Source organism: Mandrillus leucophaeus, unplaced genomic scaffold (genome assembly GCF_000951045.1).
Source record: "Mandrillus leucophaeus isolate KB7577 unplaced genomic scaffold, Mleu.le_1.0 Scaffold420, whole genome shotgun sequence".
Classification (NCBI taxonomy): Eukaryota; Metazoa; Chordata; class Mammalia; order Primates; family Cercopithecidae; genus Mandrillus; species Mandrillus leucophaeus.
Genome location: NW_012104477.1, coordinates 840,660 through 859,544, shown reverse-complemented (window position 1 = coordinate 859,544; position 18,885 = coordinate 840,660). Strand labels below are relative to the sequence as shown.

Genomic DNA, 18,885 nt, shown 5'->3' with positions numbered 1-18,885 from the left:
ATGAGGGACATAGAACTGGGTTTTCTATCTCCACCAGGCAGGGACAGGCTAGAGCCTTCCTACTGGTGTGTTAGCTTTCCATATCTTTAGTGAAGACCTAATCCCTCATTCTCCTCTACTGAGTAGAAAGCATGTCTGCCTCCTTGAGTCCCAGGCACTGGGCAAGCAGCCTGCCATCATTCTGGTTTATGGTCAGCCCACCCATCACTGCCTCCTGAGCCCTTCTTTGGCCAACCCCACAGCCCAACAAAGCAATTCTCTGGGAAGGCTTTTGGTGGGAAAAGCCACTTTATTAAGGATTCTCTATCACAGTCCCCCATTTCTGGACCAGTCAGATTGGCTTTGGGTTGAAGTTTCTGATTGTCTTTCCTTCCAGTTTCTCTCTTTGTCCATGGCTTCCTGAGATTCAGTGTCCTCGGTGGCATCTGGGGAAAGGTAGGTGACCTTGGGGTCCTGGACCAATGCAGGGTGAGCTGGTAGCTGGCAGAGGGCCAGGGAGTGGCCAGCCCCACAGCCCACAAGGAGCCCTGATGATGACAGCAGAGCCTGCACCGGCTTCGGGGCCCAGATGTTGGCTTCAGTGCCATCTCCGCACATGCCATGTTCATTCCAGCCCCAAGAGTAACACACTCCACCTGTGAAGGAGAGGGAAGACTGCTGTAGAATAGGTTTTGGATAATAGGGCTGAAAAATTCACCCTGAGGGTACAGGTATCATCATAAACCCCAGTTCACACAGGAAGACGCCAAAGCTTAAGGACACATGGTGGCATGCTCCCCATCCCTACTTTCCTCCCTTCCTCTGAGGGCGGCTGCCCTCCCACCCCCGAGGCATGCTTCCCATTCCCACAAAACCCACGACTGCTCATGTTCCAAGCACGGCTTTCCTCCTCGGCCCTTCCCTACTGTCACCACCACATATAATCCATCACCAGACCTACTGACTGTGCCTCCAAAAACATCTCAAATCTTTCCCCACATTTCTCCATCTCCTCAGTCAGCTCCAGCCTGATCCAGGCCACCATTTCTCCTACCTGGACCATGCCAATAGCCAACTAACCAACCCAGCTGCTCACTCCATCCACCCTGATCTTCAAAGAGCATCAAGGCGATCTTCAACTACTGGAAATCTAATCACGTGTCACTCTGCACCTAAAACCCTTCAGTGACTTTCCACGGTCTTTAAGGAGGCCTTCCCTTGGCCTGTGAGGCCTGAGTGATCTGGCTCCTGACTATCCTGTGGCCTTACTTGTACAACTCTTCCCCTTCTTCTTTGCATCCAGAACCCTGGCTTTCTTTCTGTTCCTTTCTGTTCCTTAAATATGTCCAGTAAGGCCTTCCTATCTCTCAAAGCCTTCAGTTTACTGGGCTTCCAGACCTCTTCATGTTTTCCATTCCAGTTGTTGCTCAGAGGCCAGGGTCCCCGGCCACCCAATCCAAATAAGATTCTCATGACTGCCCATGTATTCTTCCCTCAGGAGGACCTGGCGCGCTGTAGTGAGGGATGATTTGTGTGGTGATGTGTTTACTGTCCCCTCTTCACTAGACTGCACTCTGTGGTGAGGGACAAATCATGTATAGTTTCTCCACTGCTGTATCTCTAGGACAGTGCCTGGTACATGGTTGGTGCTCAATAGGTGTTTGCCGAATAGATACAAGAATGAACAAATTCATACAGTCAGAAAGTGACCAAGCCAACAGTCATGCCCAGGTAACTCCAACACCCCACCAATCATAACACATCTTCCTAGGTTTTAGACACTGTCCTAGGGTCTAAACTCACTCATGTTTTTCTGTGGTTGTTTAAAAAAATCTTCTGGACGTAAAAATAATACATCTTCATAACAAAAGAAAAGAAAAGAAAAGAACAATGGACAATATGGATGTGTAAGGAAAAGCAAACTTGCAGAATTTTGCCCTTGCCCACTACTAGAAATATTTTGGATATCTCTTTCAACCCTTTAATTTGTGAAATTTATAAATATTTGTATATGTTTGTCCCGCTTTTTAACATTATAGCACAACTATTTCTCCATGGATTGTAAACTCTTCAAAAAGTAAATTAAAATTAGTCAGGCATGGTGGCGCATGCCTGTAATCCCAGCTACTCAGGACACAGACAGGAGAATCGCTGGAAGCTAGGAGGCAGAGGTTGCAGTGAGCCAAGATTGTGCCATTGCACTCCACCCGGGGTGACGGAGCGAGACTTTGTCTCAAAAACAAACAAACAAAAAAGTAAATTAAAAATAATTTTTTTCTCAATATGCATTAAAGAACAGAAAATAATTTAATAGAAAGATGCAGATCTCCACTCAGATTAAGAACATTAGCTAACATTTTGCCATATTTACTTCAACTCTTCTCTTAAAAAAAATCATAAAGATACAGTTTATGCCTCACCTCCTATTCTTGTCCCTCTATCCAACCCTCCTTCCCAGAAGTAACCACTATTTTGAAGTTGGTATACATCATTTGCATGGTTGTTTTATATTTTTCTACATAGCTATATCCTTAAATATTGTGATCTTTTTAGTTTGTTTTAAAGACTTACACAAATAGAATCATTCACATATGCTTTTTTTTTTTTTTTGCAAGTTGCTCTTTACACTTATCATTGTTTTCGAAATTTATCTGAGCTGGTAGTTACAGATTTAGTTCAGTTATTTTCATTTTAACTGTGCATAGTATCCCGTTATATATAAATCGCACTTCACTTACCCATGTCCCTTTTGATGGATAGTTATTTAATAATATCATTGCTGCTGTTTTATTATACAACAATTGAAAATATATAATATTATGCAACAACAATACTAATATGGTTGCTATTATAGACAGTATTGCAATGAAAGTCTTTGAACATGTCTCCTTGTACAAACTGGTATTTGTACAGGGTGATTCCTAGGAATATGTGCATCATGCATGTATATGCAAGCATGTTTACTTTGAGTAGGTATGGCCAAATATCTCTCCAATGACTAGACATTTATATTCTCATCAACAGATATGAATTTGCTTCACTATATCTTACCTTTAGACTCTTGCCATTCTCATGAGTACATTCAATTAGTTTGCATTTCCCTGACTACTAGTGAGACGGAGCAGTAGCGCTTTATGTTGATTACCCGTTTAAGTTGCCTCTTCTGTGAATTGTCTATATACATTCTTTCTCTGTTTTGTTCTTTGGTTGTTTGCCTTTTCCTTATTGATTTGCAAGTATTCTTTGTGTATTATTTTGTTTTTCTGATTCTTTGTTGTTACGTGCATTGGAAGTATCTTCTTCCAGAAGTCTGTGGTGTGTCTCTTTACTTTGTTTATGGTGTCTTTTGTTATACAAATTTATTTATAATGGCTGCCTAATTGCCTATTATGAAGATTAAACAATTTACTTAACCTGCATTCTATTATCAGATCCATAGATTGTTTCTAATTTGTCATTATTTTATATAGCATTGCTATGAACATCTTTATGCATGAGTCTTTGTCTGTCTCTAATTATTTTCTCAAATTAGATTATTAGAATGGGAATTCCTGGTCAAAGAGTATAGGCATTTTTGAGACGCCTGAGTACTGTTTTGAGTACTGCCAGAATACTTTTCAGAAAGGCTACTTGCATATAACTTCAGCAATCTGTGAGAGTCTCTGTCTTACTCCAGCATTGCAGGTACTTAATAGTATTATAATGTTGAAAGATCTTCCTAATTTGAAGACAAAAAATGGTATCTCTTGTTTCAACATGTACTGTTTGGACTACCATTGAAACAGAAAAATAATTCTAATGTTTATCAGATATTTATATTTCCTCCTTTGTGTACTATCTGCTTCATATCTTTTCCCTGGTTAGTACAGAAGAGTTTAAGTACTCAGGCCCAAGAGCCAGATGGACTGCATTCAAATCCCAGCTTCGCCACTTATTAGTTGTGCCGCTTCAGGCAAGTTACTTAGCTTTTCTATATCTCAGTTCTCTCGTCTGTTAAATGGGGACAGTAACACCTTATTAGAGTTGTTTACAAGGGTTAAATGAGTAAGTAGAGTATATGCAAAATACTCAGAATGGTGCCTGGCACATAGTACTACAGAAATGTTTGTAATTGTTGTTGTTACCTATTAAGAGCTTTATGGTTTGAAAGACTTTGATTTTAAGAATATAAGTTCTTTCTCTGCTATATTTAGCATTACTATTTTTTTCTCAGTTTGATTTAAAATTTTGTTTTCAGTCTTTTGATAAATGTATGGTTCTACGCAGTAAAAACTTCTTTTTGATATTTCAATAATTTGAATTTTTAAATCTTCTTTACATTTAACTCATTATCCATTGAAAACTTGTTTTGCAGGCCACTCTATCAAGAGTGTGGCTGACTGGGCCCCAGAATTACCCTTCCCTTCCCTTTGCCTTAGTAGGAAGGCAATCACTGGCCAAAAGCTTGGGTTTAGGGAAACACAGATGTCTGCCTGTTTGGCCCACAAACGCGGAAGCGCATACAGAGAGGATGGACCCCAGGCCACATCTCCTACAGTTAAGCAGGAGTTCCAGCCAGGTTGAGCTGAGGCACAATGTAGGGAGAGTGGAAGAGGCTTGGTACCTTTGGGCCTAGCTCGGCACCTGGTATGGGCTTTGTGCCCGGCCCTGGTGAGTGGCACCAGCTGACCGTCAGCAGGGATGGGGGTGGGAGGAAGGCAGAGCTGACCTACCAGCAGGACACAGCACAGTGGGAAGCTGGCAGGCCCCTCTCCTCCAGCCAAAGGGAACGCACTCTGAGGAAGCTACGCCTGGGACCGGGTCAGCCAAAGGCCTAGAGCCAGGATTTTCATGCCCACTGGGTCGAGAAGCCTGGTAAAGGCCCAGTAATATCCCCCCACAGTACTTCCAAAGAAAGCTTGACTTTGGGTTAGGTGCTCTGTGTACTTTATCTCATTTAATTCTAACAACCATGTGAGGCAGCCACAATTTACTGATTATTCTCATTTTTCAGAGAATAAAACAGAGGCTCTAGAATCCAGGCAGGATGGCCCCAGAATCTGTGCTAAAGTCTGCATGTTCTATCCCAGGGCTTGCCAAGATTATTCTATAAAGGGCAGATAGGATATATTTTAGGTTTGAGGGCCATGTTAGGTCTCTGTCATGTATTCTTTTTGATAACCCTTTAAAAACCATTCTTAGCTTGCAGCATCACACAAAAAGAGGCTGCAAGTCAAATCTGGTCATAGTTTGCCAACCCCTGCTGCACACATATTACAGACTATGGCGTACAGACTCTGCTATCCTGTCCTGGGTCCCACTTTACCACACAACCATGTGACAATGGTACGTAGGTCCCCACCGACTTCACAGGGTTGCCAGGAGGAGGAGCAATGCCCCAGCACCATGCCTGACACAGCGACAGCTCAAATCCGTGTGGAAAGCAGACCATAGAAAGAGAAGGAAAAGGCAAGGAAAGCCACACCAGTGGCAAACAGCACAGAGGAGATGGGGGGGGCAGCAGCAGATGAGAAGGTCTACAGTAGAATGATAGGAAGTTTGGGGTTTCCAGACACTTTAAACAAGCCTATAGAAAAAAAAAAAAAAAGCCAGGATGCTGAACTCAGAAAGCAAAGGATTGGTTATCCCCTTAACAGAAGGACTTGCAGCAGGACATCTTTCAGTAATAAGCTCCTCTAGCATTTTAGAATAGGTTTCATTCACCCCCTAACCTCACTTAGGGCCACCTTTTCAGGGGCACAATGAAGCTGGCAAGGCCCTCCAGACTCAGCAAGATGCTACTGTGCAGGCTGTTCTCACACAGAAGTAAGAGGAAGGAGAGTGGCCCACAGAAAGCCTCTCCCTAAGCTACATGGAACATGGAATGTCCAGTTTTCAAAACAGGTAAGTTAGAGGATGATTCCTGGCTTTACACAGGGCTCTCTGCAGTGTGCTTGGCACTTGTCATGTCCTTGAAGACACTGGAATCCCACCTGGTTTACTGGTCCCGGGGCACATGGCTGAGCCTTGGGTGGAGAGCCCCATATTTACAGAGGGATTCCCTAGGCCCTTGGAGTTCAGGCCCCCTGCTCACAGGGCTCAATCTAGGCTGTGACGAGTGATGGAGCTCACAGCCCACCACACTTGCGTCAGCCTAAGAGCCCTGCAAGCAACGGAACCTCGGGACTGGCAGGGTCCCTGGCACAAGCTGGGCACAATACCCAAATCTGTTCGGGTCTGTGGCACCTGCCTGAGCTTCTTGGCAACTAAGTCCTCACAGGGCCGTATGGTGCTGGGACTGCAGCCCAGTGCTAGGGAGGGGGCAGCATTTCTGCTGGAGGACCTTGCCAAGGAGGAATAAACACCTGAGCATGTGTGCAGAGCCTCCTGGTTGTCTCCTGAACCACAGAATCAAGACATTTCCCAACCTTTCTTGCAGCTAGGTGTGATCATGAGGGTCAAGCTGAAATGTTCTGTAACTGTTTATGGGACTTTTCCTTAAAAGACAGATGGCTACACTCTCTGCTCCTTCTTCTTTGTCCCTCCTTCATCCTGTCACCGGGAACGTGGATGTGATAGCTGGAGTTGTAGCCACTACCTCTGACCATGAGGATGAGGGCTGCAACCTAGGGATGGTGCTTCTCAGTTTCATAAAAATGTCACCTTAATTTCCACAGCAACCCTCGGAGGTATTACTACTTCCATTTTACAGATGAAGAACCAGGCTCAAGAGGTAAAATAACTTTCTACAGTCACACAGCTATTCTAGTCAGGACTAGAATCCAGGACTCCCAAATCTCAGGCTCCTTTGCTAGTTCCAAACCATGTGAAAATGGTAATACAATCATTGAATACTTGGTATATGCCAGACCCTGTGATAAGCACTTTGCAAGTATTCATTCACTGAATCCTCACAACAAACCTGTGAAGTGCCATCTAATATTATCCCCATTTTGCAGAGTGATGACGTGAACCGTGCAAGGTAACAAGAGGCAGAGCTGGATTCGAACCCAGACAGTCTGGCTCCAGGCCCTCTTCTATTTAATATTATACTGTTCTCTCTAGCAAAAACACTGCTTCCCAGGTAGTTAAGAAAAGGTACAGAGTAACAGGCCACCTATGGGAACACAGGAAATAATGGAAGGCAACTCCAGCTGGCGAGAGAAAGACACTATGCAGAGAAGCAGCAATCTCCCTGAGCCCTGTGATCACTGGGGCTGAAGCCCTGCCCCTTCTGCATCTGCTGGGCAGTGGGAAGAGGAGGGAGAGATGGGCACAAGAAATTAGGTAGCCAATGGTCCATGTTGTCTCCTCCTGTCCAAGAGCACGCATAGGCCTAGACCAACAGTCAGGACTGCTCTTCTACACTACCAGGCTGATGGAGAGGAGGGGTGAGGTTTGAGCACCCTCATGGAGAGGAGGGCTCTGGATTCTGGTAGATGTCAGGAAGGATGGGGTGGGCCTTGGAGCGGGGTAAGTTTGGGAGACACTTCTGAGTGTTTAGCCACCCAAGCTCATAGGGATCTCATCCTTTTGGCAGCAACTGGTGGAATGGTCCCTAGGGTCCTGCTGTGAGGAACGGGGAATGAGGAATCCCAGAAGTGGGACCTCCTGAAGTGCTTTGGGTCTAGATGGCAATAGCAGGATGGGAAAAGGGGATCAGGTCCTTAGCTCCCTTGCCCGGACAGTTGCAACTACTACTTTATCCTTTACGCTGAGGCTGCTGGCCTGGGTGGGAGAAATCAGGCAGAAACGCAGCCTGGACTAGGTCCTCCCATGGAAAATTTCCTGTCTCCACAGCACCTATGAGACCAAGTCCAGACCCCTTAGCTGGCTCCCAAGGCCCCTCAGTAGTCTGTTCATCTTGGCATCATCACTCCTGTTCCCAACTCAGTGTTCCAGCCCCACAGGCTTACTGTCAGCTCCCTGAATTCACCCAGGCTGTTCACATTTCCATGCTCTTGCCCAACCTGAGTCCATTTATTTCATCATGTGGGTGCCTTTTCTGGTTTAGGACTTGTGCTGCACACAAGACCCAGAGAAGAGGAAAATTCAGTTTGTGCCCTCAGGGTCCCCATCCACTGAGGAAGACAGCCGTGGGAAAAGACAATTATGGCAAATGACGGCATGTGTACACAAAGGGGCATGGACAGTAGTGTTTACTGTAGCACCGTTTGCAACTGTGAAAGACTGGGGGGGCCCCAAAATATTCATCAATAGAAGATTATTTCAAAAAGCCAGAGCCCCCTTCAGGCCAGGGTCCTTACATATTAAAACTTCTTTTTAACATAAAGTTATGTAAAGCCCCTATATATTTTTATATGTACAAATCAAACTGAGAACAGTCTCTGAGGAAGAGAGGGGGAAATGGGGGAAGGGTGACCCTCATTTTCTGTTTTGTTCAAATATTTTAAAAAGCCATAACACAGATGATGATTTAAAAAATAATAATATTTCTAAGGGACAGAGGGGTAGCATGGAGGAGAGGATGACCTAGGAGACACTGACCCAGGAGGCCATGCAGAGAACGGCCATGAGAATGGCTATGAGGATGATGGTCCTATTGGGCTGGGCAGAGGACACAGGCACTGTCAGTGTTGGGCCCTGCTATGGTTTAAGTGTGTCCCCAAAAGCACAGGTGTTGGAAACTTAATCCCCAGTGCAACAGCGTTGAGAACCGGGACCTTTAAGAGAGAAGTAGGTCATGGGGACTCTGCCTTCATGAATGGATGAATGCTGCCACTGTGAGAATGGGCTAATTATGGTGGAGTTTGGTCTCTTTTTCTCTCTGTCTTGAATGTTTGCTTGCCCTTTTGCCATGTTACGATGCAGCAAGAAGGTCTTCCCCAGATGCGGCCCTGTGATCTTGGACTTCCCAGCCTCCAGAACCATTTATTGAGCTAAATAAACCTCTTTCTTTAGAAATTACCCAGTCTGTGGTATTCTGTTATAGCACCAAAATATGGACTAAGACAGGCCCTTTCAGGAATTAGTCCATCCATCACTCTCCAGGGCCAAGGATACCCTCGAGGCAGGAGCTGAGGCAGCAGGAAGAAGCTATTCCAGAATCAAGAAGTGGGGCTGTTCACCCACAGAATTACTCTGGGGATGTTTTGGGTTTGTGGCCCACATTGCTTCAGAGAAGGCTGTATGTGGGAAAGCAGACAGGCCTAGGGTCCCCTTCTCACCAAGATCCATAGCAGCCCTGAGAATGAGGTAAGAGAAATAGATGGGTGGGGGGGTGAGGCCAGCAAGGAGGCTGTGGCTGTCCACCAGGTAAGAAAAGGGGAGGGCCTGTGGAAAGAGGGTTTTGGGAAGATAATGTGCAAAATACAGCCAGGATCTGGCCACATCTCACTGGCCCCATCACCCCTCAAGGGCTGCCCAACTGGTCTCTCTGCTGCCTCTGTTTCCCTGTATGTTCTATTCTCCGCACAGCAACTTGAGTGATTGTGTTAAAACCTATGTCAGACAAGGCACTGCATTGTTTAGAATCCTTCAGTGGCTTCTCCTCTTATTCAGAATAAACAACAGCTGGTCTCCAGCTCCTTCTGTGACATCACATTCTATCACGATCCACTCTGTTAACATCATCATAGTGACACTGACTTTCTTACTGTACCTCAAACACTACTTGTTTCAGGACCTTTGCCCTGCCGTTCCTGCTATCTGGAATGCTCTTGGCCCTGATAGCCCACAGGTTCACTCCTTCATGTTGTTCAGGTATTTGTTAAAGTCCCACCTTATTTGAGAGGCCTTCTCTGATAACTCTACATGAAATAGCAGTCTACCCTTACTCCTATCTCTATCTCTTCACCTGCTTTATTTTTCTTCATTTTTTTTACAGTATATTTATTTTATGATCTCTCTCTCCTAACCAAACACAATCTCTTTCAGAGTAGGTACTCTGTTTTGTTTGCTGCTATATCCCAGTCCTTGAAACAGTGCTTGGCATATGTTAGCGCTCAATACTGTTGTGTGAATGGAAGGACAAATGAATGAATGGCTAGTGAGAGAATGGAGCTGCTTGTTCTCTCTTAGAGGCCGAAAGAGAACCCATGGATGTGGGAAGCAGCAGCCATGGGCATGGCGATTGTAGCTCGCTATCAGGAAGAACACTGCAATGACTGGAAGACTGCTCTGGAACATAGCTGGTGCTCTGTCAGAGGTCCTGAGCTCCCAGGACAGTCCCACAGTGGGCAGAGGCTGGGCTGAGACAAACCAAAAGTCCTTCCAATCCTGGAGAACTTGTTTGGTGGTGTGAGTGGATATGGAAGTGTATAAGAAAGAGAAGGAAGGTGGACACAGAAGAGTAGAATGGGCAGATACACGCTCCCCAGGCTGGCTCCTTTAAACCAGACAAAAGAAAGGTCTTGGTTCAAGTGATAAATAAGTGTGTTGAATTAATGGGTTCTAAGCTGCAAGGCTAGGACTGCTCTGGAACTTCTTCTAGAACCCATTGCTCAAAAGGTCACCCAGTTCTCTCTGTCAATCACTTTCCCCTTACATAGGAGGAAATTGAGGCCCACAGTGGGGCAATGCCATGGCAAAGGTCCCCACTGGTCTACCTCCCCACTGCTCTCAACCACCCCCTGGCATCACTGCAGGCACCTCATCTGACAGCAGCCCAGTGAGGCAGGTGTTGGATCAACATTGCATGGAAGAGAAAACTGCATTTGGGTGCGGTTCAGAAACAGCCAAGCTGGGACAGGCAGAGGCCAGCCCTCCCTACCCCCAGCCCCAGGAGTAGGAGGCTGCTGAGGCTGCTGTGGACACATTTCCTCAGTCACCTGCAGTGAGAGCGTGCTGTGGCACGTTGGCTCCAGTGGGTGACTATTCTTAGATCTAGGGAGCTATGATGACGGATTTAGAACTTACAAGGTGGAAACATGTTGGCCTGTTTTATAAACAACTGAAATCCTCCCTACAGACTGCCTTTCTGAATTCTGTGTTCTCTCAGAACTGCTGGCTTTCTGGCTTATTGGCTGCTTTGGGAGAGGGGGGAGAAAGAGAAACTAATCCTCTTGAGGGCCTACTATGATCACATATGGTGTTATGGGCTTTTGTATCACCCATCTCATTTAACAGCTCTGGAAAGAAGGTATTTTGGTCACGCTCTGTGGATGAGGAAACAGGCTGGGAGAGGTCCAGAAGCAAGCACACCCTGTGACGTGGTACAAGAACGAGGCCGTGGACCAGCAGGTCTGCTGTGGAGCCTGGTGCTGCCAAAAGAAAGGTGGCCCTGGCAGATGGAGCAGTAAGGGCATGCGCACAGCACCTTCAGATTTGAATCCCTTCAGGTGTTGCTCTCCTGTCCTCTAAGATTTCTTCACTCCTGGTGATACCTCCTCCCTCTGTATGACCTGGTAGCTTGTCCCCATTGCATACCAGGGCCCCCTCAGCAGGTTCTCAGTTGTCATCATCCCTCTAGAAGTATGGTATCCAGAGCTGGCTGAGGTCCAGAGATGAAGAGCCCACCAAGATGCACACACAGTCCCCGAGGCTCTACCTCTGTTAGCTTAGCCTGAGGCCACATTCGCTACTTTGAAGGCCAAGTCCACTTCCCCTTGCTGAACCTACAGCCTGTATATACTCCTAAATAGTTTCTGGAGGACCTATTCTCCTATCTTTTACCTGGCCTGCCTGCATGCTGGTGTTTTAGACCTGGCTGGAACTTTCAGGTTGTTTCCATTAAAAGTCATCTTATTAAATGAACATGCCAATCTCCGAGGGGCACTAGCAGAGGGGTGGAGGAATGGATGCCACTCTGGGCCCAGGAGCAGCTGCACTGTTGCCATTCCTGAAGCCTGGTCACCACCAGAGCCTCCTTACATTGCTCTCCTCAAGCCTGTTTGGGAATCACCAGTGTGCAGAAGAGGAAGCTAGGGAATTAGGGGAATAGTGGAGGTGGTAACAAGGTCTGCTCTGGAATCCAGTGGCAAGTCCAGAAGAATCCACATGCAGGAAGATTAGGGTACTAGAGTTCACATGGGGACGGATGACACAAACCTGAGATAGAATTCTCCCTAGAGGTTCCAATCACTGAATAAATATTATACCTACTTAGTATCCGGTCAGTGTCTGGTGCTATGCCCAATTCAGTTCAATTCATTTTGTACACATCAACTAGGCTCCCACAAAGTCCAAGTGCTGGGTTGGAGAGCTGAGCATCCATCCCACAGTGACAGTGCAGGGAGATGAGGTCCTGGAAAGATTTGCTCAGAAAGACCAGGCAGTGGCTAATTCCTGAGACGGATCAAACCCCCAAGGGAAGAGAGTCTCTTATCTTTTTTTTTCCTAAACAGCAAAAGTTTATTAAACTTTATGTCAATAAACATTATTACAGTACAAAATAGGAAAAAACTAATGGGTTAATACTTATAATACATATTAATCAATTTTTTTCCTTTTAAATAGACTATTTTTTAAGAGAAAATATAGGTTCATAGTAAAATTAAGAAGAAAGTATGGACAGTTCCCATAACACTTCCTGCCTCTACTTACTTCACAGCCTTCCCCACCAACATCCTGCACCACTGACACACCATTAGTGCTCAAAGTGGGTGGTTTACATTATGGATGATCTTGGTATTGTACATTTTACGGGTTTTGACAAATGAATAATGACATGGATCCACCTAATTATAATGTCATACTGAATAGTTTTGCTGCCCTAAAAATCCTCTGTGTTTTGCCTACTTATTTATCTTTTCATCTGCCAGAGTTGCAGAATAAATGTTATAGAGTGCCTATAATATTCAAGCAGTTGCAGAGAACACAGCACCAAACAACACACAAGGTCCCTGTCCTCAAGGGGCTTACACTCTAATGGGGGAAACAACAACCAAGTAGGCATACAAGTCAACAGAATGCAGCTAGTAATAACAGTTATACAAAAAACCAGTGATACAATTTAGAAGGGCAGGTAGTCGGGAAGTCCTCCCCAATTATGTGGCCCCTGAGTTGTGACCTGAAGGACAAGAAGGAGCCAGCCATACCTGTGGGAAGAACTTGGCAGGCAGAAGAAATGACAATACAAAGGCTGGAAGAAGGAAGGCATTTTGCCAGTTCCAGATATAGCAAGGAGGATGACTATGTGTGTCTGGGGCCAAGTAAGCCAAGGGAGAGGCAGGCCTTAAAATTGAAGGGGAAGCAGAGCCTTGAGATGCCAGGTGAAGAGTTAGAAGTTTGAGAATGCTGAGAAGCTAGGGAGGGATTTAAGCAGGCAATGACAAATTCTGATTTACATTTGAAAAGGCTGCTCTCTGAAGGCTGGATTACAAAGGCAAAATGCAGGGAGCAGATTTAGGAGGCTACTGCATTGCAGAGGACCAGGCAGTGCATGAAGGTGGCTCGAAGTAGGCTGGTAGCAGTGGGGACGTAGAAAAATGGATAGATTTATAAACTGCTTTGGAGATAGGATTTCTAGGACCTGCTGATAGATTATACACAGAGAGAGATAGGAATTATAACTGATTCCTTGAGCAATGAGTGGATGGTAGTGCTATTTATGAAGTTGAGGAGGCCTGGAGGAGAGAGAGGCTTGGGGGAGAAAATCAAGAGTTCTGTTTTGGACATTTTAAGATGTAAGTGCCTATGAGACATGAATGAATGAATGTATTCCCCAAATACAGACCTCTGGTGAGCCTGAGATGATAAACCTGAGACCTGGGAAACCGTGTGAATGACAAATGGTAGGAGCTACCAGGTGAGCAGTGGGCAGCTCAAGAGGTAACACTGTGCTTATGGTTCGATGGGGACTAATTTGGTGCCTTTATCACTCTAAATTATAGCTTCTGTTTTTGTTTTTTCTTGAATGAAGTGCTTGACTGGGATGCATACATACTACATGGGCTAATAAATATAAATTGCCTTTGTGAATGTCCCTACTTCATTAAAAAACACATAATATTTGAAAGGAAAATTACCATTTCAGATAATTATAACCACCGGCCCAAGTTCTCCTACTGGTCCCATTGGAAGTAGCATTCTTCTCTAACCCTGGTGAGCTGCCAGGACTGCTGGGCTGGGAAATCCAGGCACAGAGTTCCTCTCTCAAAGCAGGGTGTCAGCAGGAGCAGTGGCATTCCCAGAGGATGCAGTGTTTGCATGAGACCCTGCAGCCAGACTCTCCTTGGGACATCTAATTCCCAGGTAGTAGGAGGCCACCCCAAAATGAGGCAGCCCTGAAAGACCCTTAAGCATTGGTTCTAAGAATAAATATACAAATGAAGATAAGGAAGCCTGGTGAGTTCCACTGGGCTCCCTCCCTACATGACTATACATGTCTCCACCTGGGACTATTCAGCCTCCTGTGGGCTCAGCCCCAAGTGGCAGATTCCCCTCCCAGATAAGGGGACTAGAAACTTTGAGGCTGAGGCGAGGTACATTTGTCTCAGAGTGTGAATCCTTCAATGGCATTCTAGCTCAGAAGAAAATCCCAAGCCTAGACCTTAGCATATAAGGTTCTATACCATCTGGTCCCAGCTACCTCTCTGATGCCCATTGCTGCCACTCTCATCCTCACCTCTTCTAATCCACTCGTCTTCAGCCACACTGGTCTCCTTGCTCTTCCTCCAACTGGCCAGTCATGCTTCCAGCTTTAGCCTTTGCACCAGCTGTTCCCTCTGCCTGGAACCTTCCTCTCCAGATAACCATATGGCTCCCTCCCTCCCTCCCTTCAATCAGGGCATCATTCAAATGGCACTTTCTTAGAGGGCCTTCCCTGATCACCCAATTTCATCCTTCCATCTCTTTACACTGCTTAATTTTCCTTCCCAGCACTAATACCCTATCATATACTTTTGTTTGTCTGTTTCTCCACCAGAATGAAAAGCTCTATGAGAGTAAACATTTCATTTTATTCAACTGCTGTATTTCCAGCACTTAGAAAAGGTATGGGTATATAAAAGGTGCTCAATAAATATTTATTTTAGCAATGAAGAGCTGTCACTTGCCCCAGGAGGGGCTCATTCCCTTGAGGGGAACCCAAATCAAAGTGCTGGGCAGACCATCCACTGGGATCACCAATCCGAAGCAACTGCTATATTGTGTGTGCACACCCACACATGTGGCAGGGCAGTTAGGGTAGCCCATGCTGAAGGCATTTTGTAGGGCAGCTGCAGCCTCAGTTATGGAGGAAGGAAGTTATTAGAGCTAGGGGTTGAACAGACCACCTCCAGCTCTAGGATCAACCCAATCCTGGCAGGCCTAGCCTAGCCTAGTCCATCCCAGTTCTTCAAATGAGCACCCATCCATCTGCCTGTAGGCTGACCCTCTGCTTCCTGAAATGAAGGAAAGCCAGCTGGGCAGTATATATCTCAAGTCCTCACCCAGTGGGTCAGAGAACTGGGAAAGAGTTGTTGCTGCTCAGTACTTTTGGAGCCAGACAGGCTTGGATTTGATCTTGCCTCTGCCACCTACTGTATGTGCTTAATTCTTGGTTTCTTCATCTATAAATAAGGACAATCATCTTTTCCTTGCCTTTTTCTAAACGAACATGTAAAGTGCCCAGCACAGACTCCATCACGTGACACATGCTCACTGGACACTTGTTCCCTTCCCCATCTTCCCCTCTGCTGCTGGGATTGCCTACATCTCCTGCCCAGGATCTACTTCTCAGCCTTCCTCGATCTAGTCTATCTTAAGCCTAGCTATCAGTAAATCTGGGAAAATCGTCCAATACAGGGGCACATGGAAAAATGGTCTCATCCCTTCTCCTTCTTCCCATCTCCATGGACCCCTTGCATGGAACAAGTAGGTAACATTTCATACAAGTTCTAGCTGAGGGTTCAGATTAGTGTTTGTCTGAGGCGTCCTGACAGGCACAAGCCACTAAGCATTGCTATGGAAACCATTTTGTTATTCTCTGCTGTGTCGTTTGTTTTCTGGCACAGTTGCAATTGTGGTACAGGGGGAAAGGCAGTGGATAAGGTGCCCAAGGATCAGAAACCTAGTGGGTCCTGTGTTCCTACAGGATTGTATGACCAAGGCTAATTCCTGCTTCTCCTTGGGTCTTGCAATCTCCAACTCTCAGGTAGAACACTATTTTTCAAATAGTGGCCCGATGACCATCTCAACAATCAGAGTCCTGATGCCCGTCCTATACCAACTGTCAGAATCTCCCTCACAGCTCTGACGCACAACAGAGTTTGAGAACACTGCTGTAGGAGTTAGACTCGCTAAATTGTTTTCAATCTCCCAGTGCACAAAACAGGCAGCACTGAAGTTATGCTGACTGGATCAGGGATGAAAGGCTCAGAGCCCTATCCACTCAGCCTCCCACTACTCCCAACTGGCTCCATGGAATCCTACAGCTTCCCAGAGCACAGTTTGGTAACCACTGGACAAAATGATTTCTAGAGGCTTCCCTAGAAGAGGAGTCAGCATTCATTCAATCATTAGTTTATTCACAATTATTTATTAGGTGCCTTCCTTCTTTACACCAAGTATTTGTTTGAAGTCAGTAGCTCCACTATTACCTAATCTCTCTTGGGCTCAGATTTCTCCTTTGCAAAATGGAAACATAGTATTTGTTTTCCCTACTTTACTGGATTCATCTAACAATCAAATAATCATGAGACCACCTAAGAAAAAGTTGTTTGTTACCTGGAAGAGACTCTGCAAATGCCAACAACTATTATCATTACTGCCATTAGTGGTATATCTAACTATCTCAAGTCTACAGAACTAAGTTAAGTCCTCAGAGGCCTCAATGGACTGTTACTCTCCTATTCTCTGTAACTAAACTTCCAGAAGGTGTTGCAGGGTTTGGAGAACCATTGGTCTAAAAGTCTCCATCTAAAAAATATATTTTCTGAGGGCTAAGAATATCCCTGAATTTGATGTCTTCTAAACAGAACATTTCTCTATTATCCCAATTTACTTCCATGATCATATATTACTTTCATAACAAAAAAAGTTAGAAAAATGAAGACTGTTGAAAATACTGTCTGATGCACACAGTTCTCTGATAAACTCTTTATCTAATAGTTTAAAATGAATTCAAATGAGATAATCAGGCAAGAGAAAATGCAAAATTTTCCCTTCCTGACAGCCACATGGCTCCACGGCAGTGCGGGGCTCAGTGTCAGACCTGGGCTCTAAGTCTCGGCTCTGCCACTAACTCAACACGTGGTCTTGGGTGAGTCACTGCCTCTCACAGGATCTCAGTCTCTGCACCTATAAACTGAAAGCACCAACTATGGTGATCCGCAAGGGCCCTCCCGGCTCTGATGGTTGATGCTCCAGACAATGAAGGTACTTTCCCAATATACCCAGGCTGTAATTCTACAGCCTATCTGGCTGTGCTGGGCACACAGCCATGCTGAGTTCACAGTGGCTCCCGGAAACAGTGCTCCTCTCCCCAGTCACTCATGTGGAGTTTTAGACCTTCCAAAGCTCCATCAGCCCCACAACAACCCTGAAGCAAGAAGGTCAGGGAACAAGCACCTTGGGAAGAAAGGTGGCTCATTTCAGAGCTGCAAACTTGTAAGTGACAGGGTCATGACCAAAATCAAGGTATTTTGACTCCAAGCCTACCTAGTATTCTTTACCTCATTTGGATCATATCCTAAGAGAACTACAGACCCTAAAAGCTTCATGCGGTGGAAAGACCACCAGTGTTAGAATCAGAAGATGGGTGCAATCCCCTCTTCCTGCTCTCCTGTGTATGCTTCTGCACCAGCCACTCCCTATGACTGAGCCTCAGTGTCTTTCTCCATAACACGGGGCTATTGTTCTGACAATTCCAGTGCTGTGGGGAGGCTCATGGAAGAGTGAATGGAAACTTTTTGTATGTTATAAAGTTAGATGTCAGTTACCATGAATACCATTTATTGGGCCCAAAGGTAGGGAGGAATCCATCCCATTTGCCCTTCAAGAAACCCAAAGCCCTGGGAAGTTTAAGTCCTGGGCCACAGGGCAGCTGGGTATGAAACCTGAATGAGCAAGTCACTTGACTTGCAAGCTGAGCTATACAAGACAGACTTTAAGCTTGGCCTGGCTCCCACCCTATGGAGACCAAACTGCAACAAAACTGAAAACACTGGACAGAAGTGTAGAGCCCAACAATATGGATGGTTCCTTCTTCCCATCATTCGCACATTCAACTAGTCAACAAACATTCCTCTAATATCAATTATAGATAGTGATGTTTGGGTACCTTATGTATGCAAGGAAAGAGAAGGAGGAAGGAGCAAAGATGAATATGATGGTCCATATATGGAAAATAACTAACATTTAATAATGAACATTTCCTGAGCTCTTACCATATATCAGGAACTATGCTGTACTATTTGTGTTATCTCATTTCACACCCACAATAAGCCAAGAGGGCAGGAATGTTCTGGATTACTATTTTACCCTTGAAGAAGCTGAGGCTTAGCTGAGGCTCAGGCTCAGCTGAAAACTAAGTGGTGGAACCAGTACTCAAACCAATGCCAGCCTGTTCAGATCCTAAATTTTTAACTTCTAGTTCCACAGCCTCTGTATTGCTGGGTGACCTTAGGCAAGCATCCTCCCATCTGAAATGTAGAGATTCAATTATTCTAATGGGCACAAGAAATATCACAAACAACTGTGACCCAAAAGAGAAAGGGAGAAACGCCCACTTGAAGTGAGGTGTGGCTGTCACTTCCCATTCCTCAGGAGAGGAAAACATCAGATATAATCTGGGTGGCATGATGACAGAGTCAGGCTTTTGCCAGATAGGGCTCAAACCGGCAGGGTTCAGAGAGATATGGCTAATATCTGCCTGCCTTCAACAAGGTCTGTTCTCCCACCAAACCCAACTGTGTACCCCATCTACACACTCCATTTACCACCCCACCCCTGAGCCAGGCCTTTTGTTCACGCTGCCCCCACCTCCCCTTACTTCTCTCCTCCAGGAGGTCTCTTCTGATGCTGCATCTCTCCCCCAACAGAAAA

At 45.5% G+C, this 18,885-nt stretch overlaps 1 protein-coding gene across 1 annotated transcript in view; it reads right to left on the bottom strand.

The window, feature by feature from the left end:
• Positions 1 to 269: 269 nt before the first annotated feature.
• The window catches only part of SERGEF (secretion regulating guanine nucleotide exchange factor), a 239,699-nt gene continuing 221,083 nt past the window's right edge, over positions 270 to 18,885 (bottom strand). Inside the window, exon 11 of the mRNA XM_011992940.1 lies at positions 270 to 635. Within this exon, the coding sequence (XP_011848330.1) occupies positions 307 to 635 (329 nt within the window). The 3' untranslated portion in view covers positions 270 to 306. The remainder of the gene's footprint in view (positions 636 to 18,885) is intronic.